General features: G+C 36.6%; 1 protein-coding gene across 1 annotated transcript; it reads right to left on the bottom strand.

The window, feature by feature from the left end:
• Window positions 1–1,466: 1,466 nt before the first annotated feature.
• Window positions 1,467–7,179, bottom strand: LOC107760258 (4-hydroxy-3-methylbut-2-enyl diphosphate reductase, chloroplastic-like). Its single transcript, NM_001324671.1, is given in 10 exon segments — window positions 1,467–1,532; window positions 2,159–2,245; window positions 2,324–2,509; window positions 4,090–4,184; window positions 4,272–4,377; window positions 4,466–4,540; window positions 4,633–4,764; window positions 4,850–5,029; window positions 5,776–5,972; window positions 6,918–7,179. Coding segments are annotated over 10 exon segments (1,386 nt in total).
• Between the last annotated feature and the right edge of the window lie 13,369 nt (window positions 7,180–20,548).

Here is a 20,548-nt window from a genome sequence, read left to right as displayed (position 1 = left end):
TTAGTCCTTGTGTCCTTGACAATGTAGTATGTGAAAACTGGTCAAAATCATAAGTCTGTTACAATGCCTGTTCATTCAAGAACTGCTGCTATGGACAGGGGCGGATCCAGAATTTTGAACAAGCAGGTTCAATTAAAGACGATAATAACAAATAGTATAGGCGGTTTCGAGTATGACAAGCAGGATTCGGTAGTTTTTTTTTTCTTTCTGGGTTCTTTTTGTTCATAACGCGGTCTCGAAATAAAGTCGGTGATCTAACAGTTTTAAAAAGTTGGGCATATATGAAAAACATATAAAAGCCTATTCATTTCTTTTTTTAACTTTTTATCAATTTAACTTAACATATTTAACAAATTTTCAAACTTTAACAAAAAAATAAATCAATTTATCCACTTTAAAAACTTATTAGCTCTAATATATTTAAGAAATGATAGAACTTTTTTGTATTTTATAAATAAGAAATAGTTATTTACAAACAAACGACAATAAAAAAAGATAAAACAAATTGCAAATAAATACCAATAATTAAAGAAATAGAGCTAAACACTAAGCCAAAAAATCAATATAGATAAATAAATGATTTCAACACGAACTAAATTAAGTTAAACTAACAAATCATAAATAATTTCAACAAATGTACTTGCATGTGTTCGTGATTTATAACAAAATGATCGCCAAAATAAATTTGTTGAAAGATTTAATTTTTCGAAATAGAATAACTTTAGAATGATTTTCAACGAAAAATTACAGTAGGGAAGCTAGGATCGAACGCAAACCTCACCTAAAATTTGAACCCTCATGACCACCCCAGCAGGGAGATAACTTCAATCAAGCGGGTTCAAATAATTTACCTATACGAGAAATTCACTGTTTTTAAATACAATTACCAATATATACGTGGGTCCGCCCCTGGCTATGGATACGCCTTCGTACGTTCGAAATTTGTTATAACATGAATTACTAGGGCGACAACGTCCATAACGAACCAAAACTTATTAAACTATCTAGTCTAGGGAATAAAAAGAACAGTTTTAAGTTTTACCTAGGGATAATTTAAAATAATTGAGAAATTTATTCCATAGAAAACATGCTGTTATTTTGTTTGTTTGTTTAGCTCTTTTTATTTTGTTAAATTTATAATTTATGCTTTTTAACATCATTAAATTATGAAAATGTTACTCTGCTTACTTTTTAGTACGATCCTGCTTATTAGTGTATTTGAAAACATTACTACAGAAAACATTCTAAGAACTGGCTACTAATATATTTCTAAACGGCCTTACATTACTCCCCGCCAAATTACATGATTCTGCAGGATTTACATTACTACAGAAAGCTGGGCACTGGACAGATAGTGTTAAATGGCTTGAGTTACACACATACAAGAACGCATATTTTTTCGTTTTTTATGGGGTGAGTTTGAACCAAATCACCGCACTCCTATCGTCTTGGAGTTCCAATCTGGTTTAGGCCAATTGTAAGGCTTCTTCCCGCTTGATATTAAACACCTTGATAAGGACATCTTCAACAGCCTGCAAAGTCCATTTCTCATGATAAATATGGTCATGCTAAAGCCAATTATGCTAGCATAGACATCGATATGTAAATGCGTTTACCAACAGTTGGAAGTTCACTCGAATGCAGCATAACAGTAGAAGGAAAAGGATTTTTTTTAAAAAAAATTAAAGATGCAGTAAGAACAAGCTTATGAGCTTATTGTCCTATATCAGAACAAGTTGTTAGGGCCTCTTTTTTTGTGTACCTATGTGGCGACATGGGATGAAAAGCTGAAGTACGAATAAGCTCGTGACATTATTATCCTAGGTCGGAACAACTGGATAGGACTCATTTTTTTGTCTCCATGTTTTTCCCCGTCTGGCAACATGACATGGGGATGAAAAAAGGGAAACAGAGGGATGAGGCTCTTTTTATTATTGTTTAAATTTTCTGAAATTGATTGAAGAGGAAAGAAAATAGTTACTTAAAAATTATTACTAAAGAATTAGCTCTCTTTTTGGTTATTGGAGTGGAAGAAAATAAGGTTTGTTAAGGTTGGGCAAATGCAGAACCAAACATTATCAACTCTCCTGATTAGCTAGAAAAGGGAGTTAACATGAGAAGGAAGCTCAACCATATTAGCAGCTTCAGTATAATGTACCTTATCGGGGGTGGATGCACCAGATGTCACCCCAACTGTAATAGGACCCTCGGGTAAGAAGTTCTCTTTCTCGACCAACTCACCATGCTGTTAAATAAGCTGTTGTAAGAACCAGAATACTGTATTCAAATTTATAGTTGCAAATCTGTGTATATGTTAGCTCACCAGCAACTTGTAACTTATTCTGTTTCCAGGACCTATTCTCTGCTCACTGTCAATCCAGTATGAGGGAATTCCACGCTCCTCCGCAATCTCCTGAAGATGTGAAGTGTTGCTTGAGTTCCAACCACCAACCACTAACATAAGATCAAGCTTTTGATCAACCAGCTTATACATTGCATCTTGCCGCTCCTGATATAAGAAAGGATAAGTTAGGTCCACATCATTGAGAAGACTTCGAGAACGTGATACTATAAAGAAAAATACAGAAGGTCCTGGAATGGTTTGGTAAGAAAGAAACAATCCAGCACTCGGGTCTTCATGCAGAGGCGGAGCCAGGATTTAAAGTTTATGGGTTTTGAATTTGTCTCGGAACCCATAGATCGTCTTAGTTACCGGGTTCGCAATTAAATATTTGTACATATTTAATGAATTTCTTAATATAAATACAGTGTTTAAGCTGTATGTTGTTGTTGTTGTACAGTGTTTAAGCAAAAGTGACTAGGTTCGGCCGAACCCGCACCTATAAGGCTAGCTCCGCCTCTGCCTTCATGCAACAAACTCTGTTTCTTCTTCCGAAGACAAATAACAATAGATGACTTTTAATGAAATTAATAAATAACAACAGGACTTCTAGAAGGCCTTGCCTAATATTCACCCTTCCAGTGCCAGCAGCAAGAGAAACTTTGACATGTATTATTAATGTCTAATTAATGCTGTCTTGCACGAGCATGATACGGCATGTGTACCTTGCCACATCCACGTATAGACTAAGCAATCTTAAGTATCAGAGGTACAAACGAGAGGGAAAACATAGATCATGAGAAAGAAGAAAAAGAAACCAAAGCAAGTTTTTCTTTCACAACCATAATTTACATTAATTACTCCCATCTAAATGGAAAAGAGCAAATTTTCTGACTTCTATAGCCACCGTTAGGAAAATGCATTTTCCACCAAAACACTGTGGTCATATGTTAGCATGAGGTGATTACCAATTGATAACCATCATGTATAGACTAAGCAATCTTAAGTATCAGAGGTACAAACGAGAGGGAAAACATAGATCATGGGAAAGAAGAAAAAGAAACCAAAGCAAGTTTTTCTTTCACAACCATAATTTACATTAATTACTCCCATCTAAATGGAAAAGAGCAAATTTTCCTCTATAGCCACCGTTAGGAAAATGCATTTTCCACCAAAACATTGTGGTCATATGTTAGCATGAGGTGATTAAAAATTGATAACCACTTTCTAATATCTTAGAAAGAGAAACAACTCCTAAGCAGGAATCGGCTCCAGCACTCGCCTCCATTCTCCCAAGCGCCCCCCAGTCAAACAAATATGCCAGCTGATGTATCTTTCGTAGACAAAAGACATTGGAGTTTCGCTAGGAATAGACAAATTACACTAGATAGTAGAGACTGAATTACCCTTCTTCAACATTTTACATCACCTTTAATTATAGTTTGGGTAATTTACAGGCCTGAAAATGATATCTGAACAGCCATATAATGATGAAAAAATTAAGGTTGACGCTACGGGAGGAATATACTCCAACATGGATGTGCGCGATAGATGTAGAAAATCAGTTTGTAACAGACTGTTACAAGATTTTTTTTAGAGTCAGACTGAAAATAGACTGTCTAAGGCAAAGAGGAAGAAAGGAACAGATCATGCAATTAATAAACATATAATAAGATGTCTCTGAATACTTATCGTCTAATATTTATTGCACTGGAATTTAGGGGCCTCGGGGATGTAAGAAAACTTACTTGAGTTGCATCACATATAGTGTTGAAACTTATGAAGTGGTTGTTAATATTTTCCACCCCATATCTTTGCATCATTGTCCTCTCAACCAACTTCCCTGTACATCAACATAAGTTAAATCACTACATGATTGCAGCCCGGAGGCAATTTATATTAGGGAGTGATACGCTGAATAGAATCTAACCAATATCTTCTGTTTCTCCCTTCAACATTGTAGTTTGGTTTGCAATACCAGTTTTTACAAGATCAACATCCGGATCGAACCCTTTAGAAACTGCATTTTTGAATTTCTATACAGAAAAATTATTCACAGAAAATATCAGTACTGATGCAAAGTACTGCAATTGCATCAGGTCAAATAAACAACTCAGACAGCACCTGCATAAATGCCTCTTTGGTTGAGCTAGAACCGTCAAGTTTACCTCCAAGAATATAATCACAGACATAAGTTGCCTGGATCAAGGAAAAATTGCCACAGAATAATCAAGATCAGATCCCAGCTCACTATTTTGAGAGAATTAACACATAATGTGAGATTGAAATACCTCTGCCATGTTCTTCACAATGATGTATTTCCCAGCAAAGGATGCAGTCGCTACAGTCTCCTCATGAGAATATTTACCATGGATAATGGAGGTATAGTCTCCCTTCTTGTGCTTTTCAACGGTGTTCCAGACCTTTACAGAGAATTATGAGGAAATCTAATATAGTCCTAATGAAAAAAGAGGCCATAGATTCATTTGAGAAACTGTATATACAAACCTTTGTTACCCAGGGGCAGGTTGTATCAACGATTTGTACATTTTTATCACTCAAAACAAGCATTTCATCAACAGCGGCCCCAAAAGCAGGCAAAACCACAACATCATCCTTGTCAACAACATCAAAATTTTTCTTCCCTTCCTCAATAGGGATGTTCTTAACATCCATCTCCTCGAGTCTCTGATCCACACAAAGAAATCTATCAAAATTTACATGAGATAGATGAAAATACATACAGACAAACAGCATAAACCAGAACATAGCCTGAGTAGAAAACTAATAATTGCACAAAACGCAGAGGGTGGTAAAAGTGTTATCAGAAATGTACTTCAAACAAAGAATGTTCACCAGCTATACATCAGAATTTGAAATTTCTGCAGATTAATTTTACTATTTTCGATCTTCAGCATCATGAATAACTTACTCCTTTCTTCTCACATATACCGTTCCAATTTTTCATTTCTTTCATGCCGAGAAGAAGGGAAACAGACAACAAACCTGTCGAAGAGGAATGGAGAACCAGAGAAAATCTACACATGAAATGAGGTAATAATTACATGTGAGAAGGACCTTTCCAAAATCATTTATAGGACCAGCATCTGAAAAAGTAGTAGAAGCTGGTACTCATCTGTGTGTAACCAGTATCTCATGAGAGTGAAAGGCAAGGTTTTAAAGCATGGGCTCAAATAATTCCTATCCTTGGGTTGCAATCATTTGAGGCAAGCAACTATTATGGATGCAACACCTCTAGAAGCCTAAAAGTCAGGCATATTGAGGTAGTTCCTAAAACTGCCAAGATATAAGCAGAGTAGGGAAGAAGGAGCAAAACGAGATACAATTTCACAGTCTTCCTCCTAAAATAAATAAAAACTGACAATCAGGAACAATGGCATGCACATCTGAGGAATAGCAGAAGAAGCAGAGACCTTATTCACAGTGGGGTTGTGAATAATTTCATTGGTTATCCAAAGCCTCTCTGTTGGAAACTGTTTCCTCGCTTCATAAGCAATCTGAACTGCACGCTCAACCCCCCAACAAAAACCATAGGCCTCTGCAAGTTTTACAGTAACATTTCCCCAAGTGTACTCATACCCATTCTCCTTCAATTTCTTTATGATATCACCTGAAATTCATGATAATAAATGGGAAAAAAGAACACTGTTATTCGTTATCCAATCTAATATAAGAACTTAACATAGTCTTCTTGAGAATCTTTTGGAAGAATTGTACCCAAACAAGTTTTCTGAATTTTTTTAATGACGGTGGTGTCCAAGCCAACAGCGCACACCTCCACGATTTTCCTTGGCTACATGCTACCTCCCGCCAGCACAGGCACCAAGGAACTCTTTCCACCCAGGCTTAGGCAGAAGAAATCACCAAAAAGTGTGTTTTGCTTCTGCTTGGATTTAAACCAAAGACCTCCTGATTCTCCTCCCACTTCATTTACTACTAAGCCACAAATTTCGGAGCAGTTTTCTGAAATTACTTTTTTTTAGTTATATTATTTATCTCACGCCCAAACCTTCTAATATCTTTGGTTCACAAATGATTGCTGATTGCTAATACATCCTAAAGTAAGAATTCCCCGCAACTTTGTCCAAATGACTTGTGATAAAGATATTTTTCATATAGGGTGTCAACCAAGATGAGTTTGAATATGTCAATCATAGAAGTTGCATAATTGTGTATCATGTGAACCAAAGGCTCTGCGACCAAAACAGAACAGCAAAAAATATAGTAGTACCTTTGTTCCAAATCATTTTACACTTTTACCACTATTTGAGGAGTCAACCCTACATCGTGATATATAAGTTTCTATATGTAAATTTTACTTCAAAAGTCAAGAAATTCACATAATTCACACCGAGAATTACATTCTTCTGAAAGGAATAAGTATATGCATATATCATAAACAAGAAAAACGAAGTACAAATAAAGACAAAATCTCAAGGAACAGAAAGAAAACTGAACTCGGTCCGATTCTAATTTTTGCTAATTTTATGTTCAGTTCTTAACTTGAGCTCCAAACTAAAGGAATTGAGCTATGAATATGGAGTTAAGAACTTACTAGATTGATACTCCTGATTCAATAGCTCAAGAGTAGCTTCTTTATGTCCAAAACCTTTACGATTGTAATTAGCACTTCTGGTCAAGTTCTTCCGAAAAGCCTTAGCATCGAATTCTGAATCCGCAGTAGCCGAGGAGGAAGGAGCAGCTTCGCCGGCGGAGCATTTAACGACGGAGAACTTCGGCAATCGGAAAGTTCTAGTCTCCGGCAAGGAGAGTTCTGTACGGGTGGAGATACTAGAGAACTGGAGAGGAATAGCCATGGGAGATAGAGAGTGCGCACGTTAGCGAACGGTGTTTGGTGGAGCAAAGTGGGTCAAGTTCACCTATGGTGAAGGCCAATTTATCCCTGCCAAGTTCGTGATCTGGTACATTTCATGTCCACATGCTTTTCTCGTTTATATATATATTTCGATTTCTGTTTTTTAGTGGCTGGTACTTAATTTTTATATTTCATTAATTATATTTTATATTTTTAGTTTGGCCATGAGGATCCGTAACCAGTCCGGCATTTGATACTATCCAGCCTAATTCTTAGTCGCGTTTGGAATTAGGAATATAATATTAAGATAGTTCATCTTCCTGGAATATTTCGACATTAATCTTTTAATATTTTTGATAATAAAAAGATTAAAATATAAAATCCCCCCCCCCCTCCTACTATTGCCCGTCTCGCTGTGCCCCCCTCTTCTTCCTCTCCTATTTTGGGCCAAGTGCACACATAGTCCTTTTCAAATATGCTATTTAGAGATTAATCAATATTTATTTTGTTCTAAAATTTTAAATTATAAATCTTAATTTTAAGACAATACAGAAAACTTTTATCTTGAAAAATTAAAATTCATAATGCATTGGCTAATTTCTAAATAGCAGACATATAAATTGATTACTTGTGTCATTTCTACTTCTATTGCCCCCTCCCCAAACCAAAACCACACACACTTCAATAATTCCAACTTGTCCGTTATTGCTATCTTACCTTTTGTTTTTATTCTTGTATTTTTAATTTTTTAAATTAAAGCCGAAGGTCTATTGAAAATAGTTTTTCTATTTTCACAAAATAAGCGTAAAATGTACATATATCTCATCCTTCTAGACTTTACTTATAAGATTACGTTGCCGATGTAGTTGTTGACTCGGTGATTCCAACATCATCAATTAAAGTAATCTAACTAGTAGGAGTAGCAATTAATAGCAGTACATAGGGCTTCAATATGTTTGGCAGTCTTCAATATGTTTGGCAGTCTTGTTTTCTTGTACTGTTGTCATTCAAGGTGTTTTAAACGCGGTGAATGAAAATATCTTCAGTAATAAAAACCACAGATGTGTTTCTTTTTAAAATTTTCTATAAGGAAGAGGAAAAGAAAATGAGAATGGTGAGAATTGAACTCATATCAATAGTGAGAGAGACTAATATCACTAAATCATTGTAACACTCCTCAAATTTATAAAATTTTTTAGATACGCTAATTATAGTATTATAGAATTTAATTTATTATTATTATTATTATTATTATTATTATTATTATTTTTCTTGCCTATAGTGAAAAAAATTATATATACACACACATATATATATACACACACACACACACTTAAATAATTGGATATACAATTAGAGGAATATTAATAATATATTAATAATTTTAGTGTTATTAATTATTAATAGTGAATATCATTAATTATTAGTTAAGTTTTAAAAATAAATAAATAAAGAAAGAAAAAAGATAGTGCACGTGACCTAACCCATAAAGTGGGTACAAAAAAAAAGAATACAAAGGGGCTTAATACCCTGAACAAAACAGAGTCATTCTATTTTCAAACGCAGGCAGAGAGCTTAAAGCCCTCTGCGAAACGGAAGCAGCCACAAAGTTACTCACGCACGGAAAATTCTAGGTTCTTTATAAATCACGAATTCTTAAACTCAGGCATATAAAATTCCCTATTGTTAATTACCGTACAATAATAATAGGTAAGAATTGAATAGTTAATTCCATTCTCTCTATATCAACAATAAATTTCATGTTTACATGTGAAACTTTAAAATTGATTAAAATGCACTCGTTGTTATAGAATCGATTGTTTGATTAGTGTCAATTAGACTAGGTTCTAAGTATTGGCTCGAGATGTTTTGAGGTGAGTTGATACAACCCTTTTACAAAAGTGATTTAACTCACAAAAACATGCATACAAGGTGTTTATATTGCTTAAAAGAGTTTATATTTACTTAATTGGAGCGAGTGCGTACCTATTAACTTAGAATTATTCTAGCAAAAGTTTAGATGATTTATTATGATATATGTGCACAAATTTTCAGTTTTTTGTGTTATTCTTATATGCTATTTTCATGTTGAAAATTTATGAAGAAGTAAGAATCTTTAGAAATACTTTTAGATGTTTATTTCGTTCTTATGTCATGCTTTACATTTAAGGATACCAACATGAGTATGTACATGATATTCCAAAAAGAAAAGATTTAGACTTGAAAAGTCACAAGAAGAAATTTTAGAAAGAAATTTTTTTTGGGAGTATCCTTTATTCTGAGAAGGGGTCATCGTCCAGGCCGAGGGTCCTGACCAAGGCGTTGACTTCCTGAAACTACTTGTGCCAAAGTAGGGAGCACACGAGCCGAGGGTCTCGTTGCTGAGAATTTACTTAGTCATGCTAAGGTATGATACATGAGCGCTGAGAACCATGAAGCGAGTGACACCTCGTGGATTGGGCCTATTCGATCAGGCTGGGATCGAACCCGTGCCGATCACACGGTGACTGAGACAGAATTAAATCAGGATAGTTGGAACTCCTAAAGTATAAAGTGAAGTATTTTCTTTTATAAGAAAGAAAAAGAAAAGAATTCTTTTAGAATATTCATGAACTACTATATGCAATTATTTTCGAATTATCCTTATAAGCTTTATGTTTTACATGCATTTAGAACCTTTGCTCGTAATGTATATGTTATTAAAGTTTCGCCCCCTGTTGTTGAGACTCACTGAGTACAATGGATAGACTAACGTTCTCTTTTGGGAACCTACGTTGGTCTGCGGTACAACGTAGGAACCGATTTTGTAGGTGAGCAAGCTACTAGTTAGGACTGCCTTCTCTTCCAGTGTTATTGGTGAGCTCTGCTTTTGTTCGTGGAATATTCCTTAGAGTTATCTTTATTTAGTTATCTCTTTGTTTACTTAGAGAACTTGCCAGGAAATCTCATGTCCTGAGCAGTGCGTCAGTTTATCAATAGAGGCTTCATAGACATAGTCGTTGGGTTAAAATTCAGATGTTTTTGATAATAACTTAGCAGTAATTCAGTAGTTACTACGAATAAAGTTTTGGAGTTGATTTATTTAAATATTTAAATTAATCAAAAGTATTTGGTTAGAGTATTGCTGTTGACATGTGATTTTTGACCCTCCCCAAAATTTTACACATATTTTAGCATTTAAATGTTTAGTTTAGGCCTAATATAGTTATTTTAACTAGTTTTGACTCTTTTACTTTATTTTATAAAAAAATAAAATTACAAAAATATTTCCTCTTTTTAGTTGCTTTTAGTTTATTACTTTTCGTAAAACTAAAAAAAATAGTACCTTATTTTTATTTTAGTATGATATTTGAAAAATACCAAAAATAGGTTTGTTTTAATGGCTAGTGTTATTTTAATAATTATTTTACTTAAGTAGGATTAATTAGTAAATACAGTAGTATTTTTGGGCTTGTTTTAAAAGAAAAAGTATGAAATTTGAGGCTAATTTTGTTAGGTCTTAATTGAAAAGGCCCATTTTCGGATAGCCCAAAACATTGAGCCCATACCCATTCCCCATTTGACCTAACCTAATTTTCTACCCCTATAAAATAATCCCTAAATCCTAGACCCTAAGAGCGAGATCCCTGCCCATGAAAAGGGACTTGACAACCGCAATTCCTGAAAATCAAAGAAAAAGAGGACCTAGGACCTAGACCCCAAGAAAACGGCAGACTTTTAATTCCTAGACCTAACTAAGAGAACAAAAATTCTTACACCTCTAAATTCTTGGTTGATTGACTTTAATTACTGCCGTTTCCAATTGGCATTTTCTAGTGACTTGTGCTTTGATTTTAATTCTGCTTCGTCTTTACCTCACTCCTTCACCAACGCCGAACAACTAGATAACAACTACCTATTTCGACATTCAGGAAGGGTTCAAAAATATGCCCCATAGTTGACCTTGCCCACGCATTCAAAAAAAATGCTACAAATTTACTCAACACTTGCCGATTGATAGATAGTAGTGCAAACGAGCAAAAGGCCGTGAAAAGATTCAGTTTGATCTTTCTCCATTCTTATTTAAGGTTGGATTATTGTCACGATCCGGATTTCCCACCCTCGGGAGTCATGATGGCGCTTACTAATGTGAGCTAGGCAAGCCGACTATTGAACTAATTAACTTTTTACCCATTTTATATTTTTTAACAATTATGAAGCAATAACATTTAAACAACGGAATTTACCATAAGAGGAAGAAAAGCAATAAACTATTTGAACATGAATCCAATACAATTGTTTGAACCTCTACTACCCAGAACTGGTGTCACAGTTCATAAACGATCTAAGAATGCTACATAAAAAGTCTGAAAAATAAACGATACACTGTTTCTGAATTAAGGAAATGAAACAGGAATAAAGGGATAGAGGGAGACGCCAGGGCCTGCAGAGTATTTTCTTTTATAAGAAAGAAAAATTAAAGAATTTCTTTTAGAATATTCATAAACTGCTATATGCAATTATTTTAGAATTATCCTTATATGCTTTATGTTTTACATGCATTTAGAACCTTTGCTCGTAATGTATATGTTATTAAAGTTTCGCCCCCTGTTGTTGAGACACACTAAGTACAATAGATGGTACTGACGTTCTCTTTTGGGAACCTACGTTAGTCTGTGGTACAACGTAGGAACCGATTTTGCTGGCGAGCAGGCTACTGGTTAGGACTTTCTTCTCTTCCAGTGCTATTGGTGAGCTCCGCTTTTGTTTGTGGAGTATTCTTTAGAGTTATCTTTATTTAGTTATCTCTTTGTTTACTTAGAGAACTTGCCAGGAAATCTCATGTCCCGAGCAGTGCGTCAGTTTATCAGTAGAGGCTTCATAGACATAGTCGTTGGGTTAAGATTCAGATGTTTTTGATAATAACTTAGCAGTAATTCAGTAGTTATTACGAATAAAGTTTTGGAGTTGATTTATTTAAATATTTAAATTAATCAAAAGTATTTGGTTAGAGTATTGTCTTGTTGCATATAAAGTTTGGAGTTATAATAGATTTGATAAGTAGAGATGGTTCGCTCGGTCATGTTTATTGATCGAGTGCCGGTCCCGGTTTGTTCAGAAAATGGGTAGTGATAAACTTGGTATCAGAGCCTCAGGTTTATGGAGTCCTAGGGGTCTATGAAGCCGTGTTAGTAGAGTCTTGTTTATGGGTATGAAGCGCGCTATACTTATAAACAGGAGGCTACAAGCATTTAGAAAAAGTCTCATTTTTTTCTCATACTTTAGATCGTGCAGTAGAGTCTACCTCTAAGAATTATCTAATGTATTCTTTTCTCCAAAACTCACATAAATGGCTCATACTCGTAACTCTAACACCGACATTCAAGATGCTGCTCAAGAAACTATTGCTACTATTGTGGCTCAAGGCAGAACTAAAAAGGCTTCAACTCAGAAAAGGAAGGGTAAATCCACAAAGGGGGTTCAAGTACCCCGGATTGAACATGGAGAAGGGGTGGAGCATGATGATCTAATACCTCAGGATCCAATACCGCCCCCAACAGCAGCTCCGGCTCAGACAACTATATCCCCAGAGGTGGGTCAGATGTTTAATGCAGTCAACAACGCTATGGAGATATTTAAAGCTTTCATGGCCAACCAGAACGAGAGAAGAGACGAGATTCTACCTCAATCAAATAGACAGAACAATTCTGAGTCCTCAAGAGCGAATAAATTTTTGAAGTTGAATCCTCTAGTGTTCCATAGTTCTATAGTTGATGAATATCCAATGTTGTGGCTGGAGGGTGTGAAGGAAGCCTTCCGAGTGATGAAAGCATTTGATGATTGTCACGGCCCAAAATCCACTAAGGGTCGTGATGGCGCCGGACACCACTGTTAGGCAAGCCAACCAAAATACTTAATTAAATTCTCATTTAAACAATTATGAATAACTCTGATTTTTCTTCAATTTTTACTAGTAAAAGATACTCAGTTCAAATTAAATATACATGTCAAGAAGTCAATACGAAATACCCCATAACTATCCCAGACCTGGTATCACAAGTGCATGAGCAATTTATAAGAAATAATGTAATACAACAATAGTCCGGAATACAATATTGGACAGAAAATAAATACAGTAATCTGAAAGAGACTTGCTGACTGCGGGTCGTCTCGGAGATGCAGCTCACCTAAGTCTCCATATCAACCATGCTGCTACGCTCACTAGGCCACTAGAGATGCATGTGCCTGTATAACAAAAAATGCACAGAAGTGTAGTATGAGTACGAAAACAACGTGTACCCAATGAGTATCCCGTCTAATCTCGAAGAAGTAGAGACGAGAGGTCGACTTTGACACTTATTAGTGGTCCAATAATGATATATTATTAATGCGAATAATCATGGATTCATTAAGAATGACAGTAATTTCAAATAAGTCATGAACAGGTAAAAGTTCTTTTTTATATTAAAGGTCTCCGGATTCATAATCTATTAGTTTTCAATTATCTCAAGTCGGGGAGAGCAAATATCAATATCAATAAATGTCAAGGCAAGCAATACAAGCATACATAAATCATGCCGAGGTCGTACGACCTGACCCAACAATATTTAAACTGTGCACTGCTGAGGGTTGAACGACACGAACCATAGATGCATCTATTACCCCGCTCGCGAATCATACATGTGACGCAGTCAAATATAAATAAACACAACAATCAGTCAATCAAGAATTCATCAAGAAACAATTATCCAAGGAAAAGCCAATTCTCTTTTAACAATTCAAGAAAATGAAATTTAATCTTTTTAGAAATTCATTTACTAATTCGATGTGATTTAACCAATTCAAATTGTCAATAATATTACAAATATTCCATGTATAGTATGCTTTTGGGTCCTAGACTACCCGGACAATAACATAATAGTAGTTACGCACGGATTCTCGTCACCTCGTGTGTACGTAGACCCCACAAATAGGAGCACATAACCAATTACCTCACATATGGGGACAATTCCCTCTTACAAGGTTAGAAAAGAGACTCACCTCGCTCCGAAGCCTATATTCCGATTCAAGAACGGGGTCAAACCTCTAATTTGGAGCCGAACGATCCAAAACTATTCAAATAGGGTAAGAATCAGTCAATACATGCTCAAAAATTCATATTCTAATTATTAAACCAATTTCCCGACCCTAAATGCAAGGTTCCTAAAATTCATCCTCGGGCCCACGTGCCCGGATTCCAAATTTTTTTGAAGAAAGTTGTTACCCATAACCTAAGGATCAAGAATATATGATTTTTACTCCATTCTCTAACAAATTTCGTGGTTAAATCTTGTTTTTACGAAATTCTAGGTTTTTCATCTACAACCTTTGATTTTTCCTAATTTTCATATGTTAATCTACCCATAATCCATGTATTTAACTTATGATGTGTAGAAATTACTTACCTCTTTGATGATGATGGAATCCCTCCTCAAATGCTCTCAAAAATCACCTAAGGCCAAGTGGAAAATGAGGAAAATGGGCTAAGTCTCAGAATAAAGAGCCACAGCTCCGGACGCAAAAGTCGCATTTGTGACTCCAGGCTCGCAATTGCGATGGCGCATTTGCGACTATTGCATCGCAAATGCGAAGCCTAGCCCACCCTGTCCTGGTCGCATTTACGACAATGTTCTTCGCAATTGCGAAGGTGACAACCTTGCAAAATCGATCCCTCGTTCGCAAATGCGAACTTTCCCCTAGCAGCCCAGGCTCGCAAATGCGAACAAAAACTCGCAAATGCGAGGTCGCATTTGCGACCAATGCATCGCAAATGCGAGGTCGCATTTGCGACCAATGCATCGCAAATGCGATCATACCAGTACCAGCAATCCTATTTCTTAGCAAATCATTTCGAAGCTATCCGGAATCACACCTGAGCCCCCGGGGCTCCAAACCAAACACCTGCACAAGTCTAAAAACATAATACAGACTTGATCGAAGTCTTAAATCCCATCAAACAATGCTAGAACCATGAATCACGCCCCAATCCAAGCTTAATGAACTTTGAAATTTCCAACTTCTACTTTCGATGTTTAAACCTATTACATCACGTCTGATTGACCTCAAATTTTGCACACAAGTCATATTCGACATTATGGACCTACTCCAACTTCCGGAATCAAAATCCGACCCCGATATCAAAAAGTCAACTTCCGGTCAAACTCCTCAAAACCTTCACCAACTTCTATCTTTAGCCAAATGACTCCAAAATGAACCACGGACCTCCGAATTCACTTCCTATCACGCTCCCAACTCCAGAATCACCATACGGAGCTACTCCCAGCCTCAGAATCCCAAACAGACATCGATAACAGTGAAATACACTTCAACCCAAGCTTATGAAATTCCTTCAAAATGCTAACTTCCACAATAGGCGCCAAAACATTCACGGGTCTCCCAAAACTAGTCCGGACATACGCCTAAGTCCGAAATCATCATACGAACCTGCTGGAACCTTTAAATCCCGATTCTGAGGTTGTTTACTCAAAATTCCGATCCTAGTTAATTCTGTCAACTTAAAGCTTCCGAAATGAGAATTCTCTTTCCAAATCAACTCCGAACTTCCCAAAATTCAATTCCGACCATGTGTACAAGTCATAATACCTGAAATGAAACTGCTCATGGACTCAAACTGCTGAACGATGCACTAGAGCTCAAAACGACCAGTCGGGTCGTTACAATGATGAAGTTGTGGAGCTGGCTGCTTACCAGCTTAGAGATGTGGCCGGCGCTTGGTTTGAGATGTGGGAAAAGGAAGGAGATGAAGATGATGGTCCGCCTACTTGGGAAGAATTTGAAGAGGCCTTCATAGCTAACTTTATCCCAGAAGAGGATAGGGAAGCTAAGGCTACAGAGTTCGAACAGCTCAAGCAAGGGAATAAAAGTGTGCAAGAGTACTACATGGAATTCATAAGGTTAGCTAAGCATGCTCCTCACATGGTTAAGACTGAAAAAGCAAAGATTCGCAGGTTTGTGGGCGGTTTAGCTTACCACATTAAGGATATTACATCAGCTGCAACGGTAGGGATGATAGATTTCTCCTCTGTTGTGGGATTCTCCAAACACTTAGAAAAAGATAGATAACAAAGGAGAGAAGAAAAAGAGCATAACAAGAAAGCCCAGACAACGGGCAGGTTTAATGGTACATCCAGTAGAGGTGGAAAGGATTCCTCTAATAAGGAGTCATTAGCACCAGCTCAGTCTAGTCATCAGTCAAGTGGTGAGTATTCCTTCAGATGTACTCAAAGTTATGGAAACCAGTCTCGCCAGAGTCAGAATTTTAGGACATTATCCTCACATAGCCAGAGTCATGCTAAGCAACATTCACACCAACAAGGTCTTTGTGGAATATGTAAGTGGCAACATTCAGGTCAGTGCAAGCTCGTGTTTCATGGTTGTTATCCTTGTGGAGACATTGGTCATATAAAGGCCAACTGCCTAATGTTGTGGTGTAATTTCAGTGGGGGATCAACTCATCCTTCTAGTTCCTTAACTACTGCAGTTACACCATCCCAGGCTCGTGATTCTCATAATCAGGCCGGGCATGGGGCAGACATAGGTGCAGATTGAGTTACTCAAGGAGGGGGACAACCCCGTTTGTTTGCTACACATGATCGTCAGAGTGCATAGGCATCTGCAGAAGTTATTACATGTATACTTTTAGTCTGATCACATAATGCTTATGCCATAATGGATCCAGGTTCAACATTTTCATATGTGACTCCATACTTTGCAATTAACCTCGGTCTAGAACCTGAACAACTTAGTGATCCATTCTTAGTATCTACCCAGTTGGCGAGTCAGTGAGAGTCACAAGAGTCTATAGAGGTTGTATAGTTTCAGTCCAAAGTCGCAACACCAAAGCCGATCTCATAGAGTTTGAAAGGGTAGATTTCGATGTGATCATGTGTATGGATTGGTTATCTTCCTACTATGCCATATTAGATTGTCATGCCAAGATAGTCAGGTTCCAATTTCCAAATGAATAAGTCTTAGAGTGGAAGGGTAGTTCAGCATCACTTGTAGGTAAGTTTATTTCTTACTTTAAGGCACAACGAATGATCGGTAAGGGGTGTCTCGCCTATTTGGCTCACATCATTAATCCAGAATTAGAACCACCAGCTCTTCAGTTTGTGCCAGTTGTTAGAGAATTTCTAGAAGTTTTCCCAGATGACCTTCCCGGACTTCCTCCTAAAAGAATCATAGACTTTGGCATTGATCTCATGCTAGACACTCAACCCATATCTATACCTCCTTATAGGATGGCTCCAGCAGAAATTAATGAGTTGAGAGAACAGTTAAAAGACATCCTTGACAAGGGCTTCATCAGGCCGAGTGTTTCATCAGACGTTTCTTGGGGTTAGCTGGCTACTATAGAAGGTGTGTAGAGGGGTTTTCCTCACTTGCAGCCCCATTAACTAAGTTGACTCAGAAAGCAGTTAAGTTCCAGTGGTCAGACACTTGTGAACAGAGTTTTCAAGAGTTAAAGAAGAGGTTGACCACTGCACCTGTATTAACCTTGCCGACAGGTTCGAGTGGGTTCACAGTGTATTATGATACCTCCAATGTTGGTCTCGTTTGTGTTCTTATGCAAAATGGAAAAGTTATTGCTTATGCTTCTAGGCAGTTAAAGAATCATGAAAAGAACTATCCCACACACGGCTTGGAGCTTGCAGTAGTGGTGTTTGTATTAAAGATATGACGATATACCTTTATGGCGAGCATTTTGAAGTGTTTACAGATCACAAAAGCTTCCAGTACATTTTCAAGCAAAAAGAATTAAATTTGAGACAGAGAAGGTGGCTCGAGCTATTGAAAGATTATTACATCAATATCCTTTATCACCCGGGCAAAGCTAATGTTGTAGCAAATGCACTTAGTAGGAAGTCAATGGGTGTCTTGACCCATCTTGCAGTACAAAGGTGATCTTTGGGTCGAGAAATTCAAAAACTGGCAAATGATGGAATTAGATTGGATGAGACCGAAGAAGGAGGTATAACTGCTTATGCCTTAGCGCAATCCTCCCTTGTTGTGCATGTTAAGGCTAAGCAAAACGAAGATCCGTACTTAGTGAAGTTAAAAGAAGGAGTCAGAAACAAATAAATCACTGCTTTCACACTAGGAAGTGATGGAGTTTTGAAGTTGAATGATCGGTTATGTGTGCTTGATGTAGATGGTCTTAGGAAGGCCATAATAGAGGAAGCTCACAGTTCGAGGTAATCTATCCACCCAGCTGCTACCAAAATGTATCTTGATTTGAAAGAGTTGTATTGGTGGAAAGGCATGAAGAAACAAGTAGCAGATCATGTGGCTAAATATTTGAATTACCAGCAAGCCAAAGTCGAACATTAGAGGCCTGGTGGCCTAGCTCAAGATATAGAGATACCACAGTGGAAGTGGGAGATGATTAATATGGATTTCGTAGTAGGTCTACCTCGCACATACCGTAAGCATGATTCAATTTGGGTTACTGTAGACCGACTAACAAAGTCCGCGCATTTCCTACCAGTAAAGACGACAGATTCTGCAGAGCAGTATGCATAGTTATACATCAAAGAAATAGTCTGATTGCATGGTACTCCAGTTTCAATCATATCTGACAGAGGCCCTCAGTTCGCAGCGCATTTTTGGCAAGCATTTCAGAAAAGATTAGGTACCAAGGTCAATTTGAGCACCGCTTTCCATCCACAGAACGATGGTTAGGCAGAAAGGACCATTCAAACTCTTGTAGATATGCTGCGTGTGAGTGTTATAGATTTTGGAGGTAATTGGGATGATCACTTGCCACTTATAGAATTTGCTTACAATAACAGCTATCAGGCCAGCATTGGTATGGCTCCTTATGAAGCATTGTATGGGCGGAGATGTAGGTCTCTAGTGGGTTGGTTTGAACCAGCAGAGGTGTTGTTGATTGGTCTAGAGTTTGTTTGTGAGGCCTTGGAGAAAGTTCAGCTAATTAGAGAAGGACTTAAAGCAGCTCAGAGTCGTTAAAAGTCTTATTCTGACAAGAGACATCGTGAGTTAGAGTTCATGGTTGGTGATAAGGTGTTTTTGAAAGTTTCACCAATGAAAGGAGTTATGAGGTTTGGTAAGAAAGGGAAACTTAGCCCTAGATTTATTGGACCTTATGAAATTCTAGAAAAGAAAGGAAATGTGTTTTATGAGCTAGCGTTGCCCGTTGAGTTGTCCTCTGTGCATTCTGTCTTTCATGTGTCTATGCTTAGAAAGTACATTCATGATGAGTCGCATATAATACTTGTCGATACCATAGAAATTAAAGAAGGGTTGACTTATGAAGAGGTATTATAGAAATTCTCGATATGCAAGTAAGAAAGTTGAGAACAAAAGATTTAGCATGGCTAAAATTTTGTGGAGTAACCATGATTCAAAAGAGGCTACATGGGAGGTCGAGGAAGATATGAGAAAGAAATATCCATATTTATTTGAGGAAAAAGGTATGTGAACCTAAGTTTGGTTTGACATTTATATTTCATTTATTAAATACAAGTTAGCAAGTGTTTCTGTCATTCCTAGACTATACTTAGTTGTTGTAATAATTTAGTGCCATGCCAGAGTATATTTAATTCATTAAAGTTATTTACTTTTTGTAAAGTGTTGTGCTTTAGAATTTGGTTGGTTATTGTGGTACCTCCTTGCCGGAGTGTGTGTAACTAGTTTATGAGCTGTCTATAGTGCCTATGAATGGCCTGTTATGATATATTTGGTTGTTGTTGGTGTATTTGTGACAGAGATATTTTTTTTGGATAGTCCAATTTACAAGGGTAACTCTGCCGAAAATTTTAAAAATTTAGGGAGTTAGCCAAAATTTTGAGTCCCTTGGAAAAGTGAGTAGTGCTAAGAAAACTTAAGAGGTTTAAGTACTTAAGGAATGATTGTTAGCTTAAGAATAAAGCCTTAGCAACATTCGAGGACGAATGTTTTTAAGGAGGGAAGATTGTAACATTCCTCAAATTTATAAAAGTTTTCGAGACACGCTAATTATAGAATTTAATTTATTATTATTATTATTATTATTATTATTTTTCTTGCCTATAGTGAAAATATATACACACACATATATATATATATATATATATAGACATACATACATACATACAATTAGAGAAATATTAATAATATATTAATAATTTTAGTGTTATTAGTTATTAATAGCAGGTATCATTAATTATTAGTTAAGTTTAAAAAAAATAATAATAATAAAGAAACAATGTAGTGCACATGACCTAACCCATAAAGTGGGTACAAAAAAAGGATACAAAGGGGCTTAATGCCCCGAACAAAACAGAGTTATTTTGTTTTCAAACGCAGGCAGAGAACTTAAAGCCCTCTGC

The sequence above is a fragment of the Nicotiana tabacum genome, chromosome 7, assembly GCF_000715075.1.
Source record: "Nicotiana tabacum cultivar K326 chromosome 7, ASM71507v2, whole genome shotgun sequence".
Taxonomy (NCBI): domain Eukaryota; kingdom Viridiplantae; phylum Streptophyta; class Magnoliopsida; order Solanales; family Solanaceae; genus Nicotiana; species Nicotiana tabacum.
Note: the sequence above shows the minus strand (reverse complement) of the source record. Positions and strands in the feature narration are given on the sequence as shown.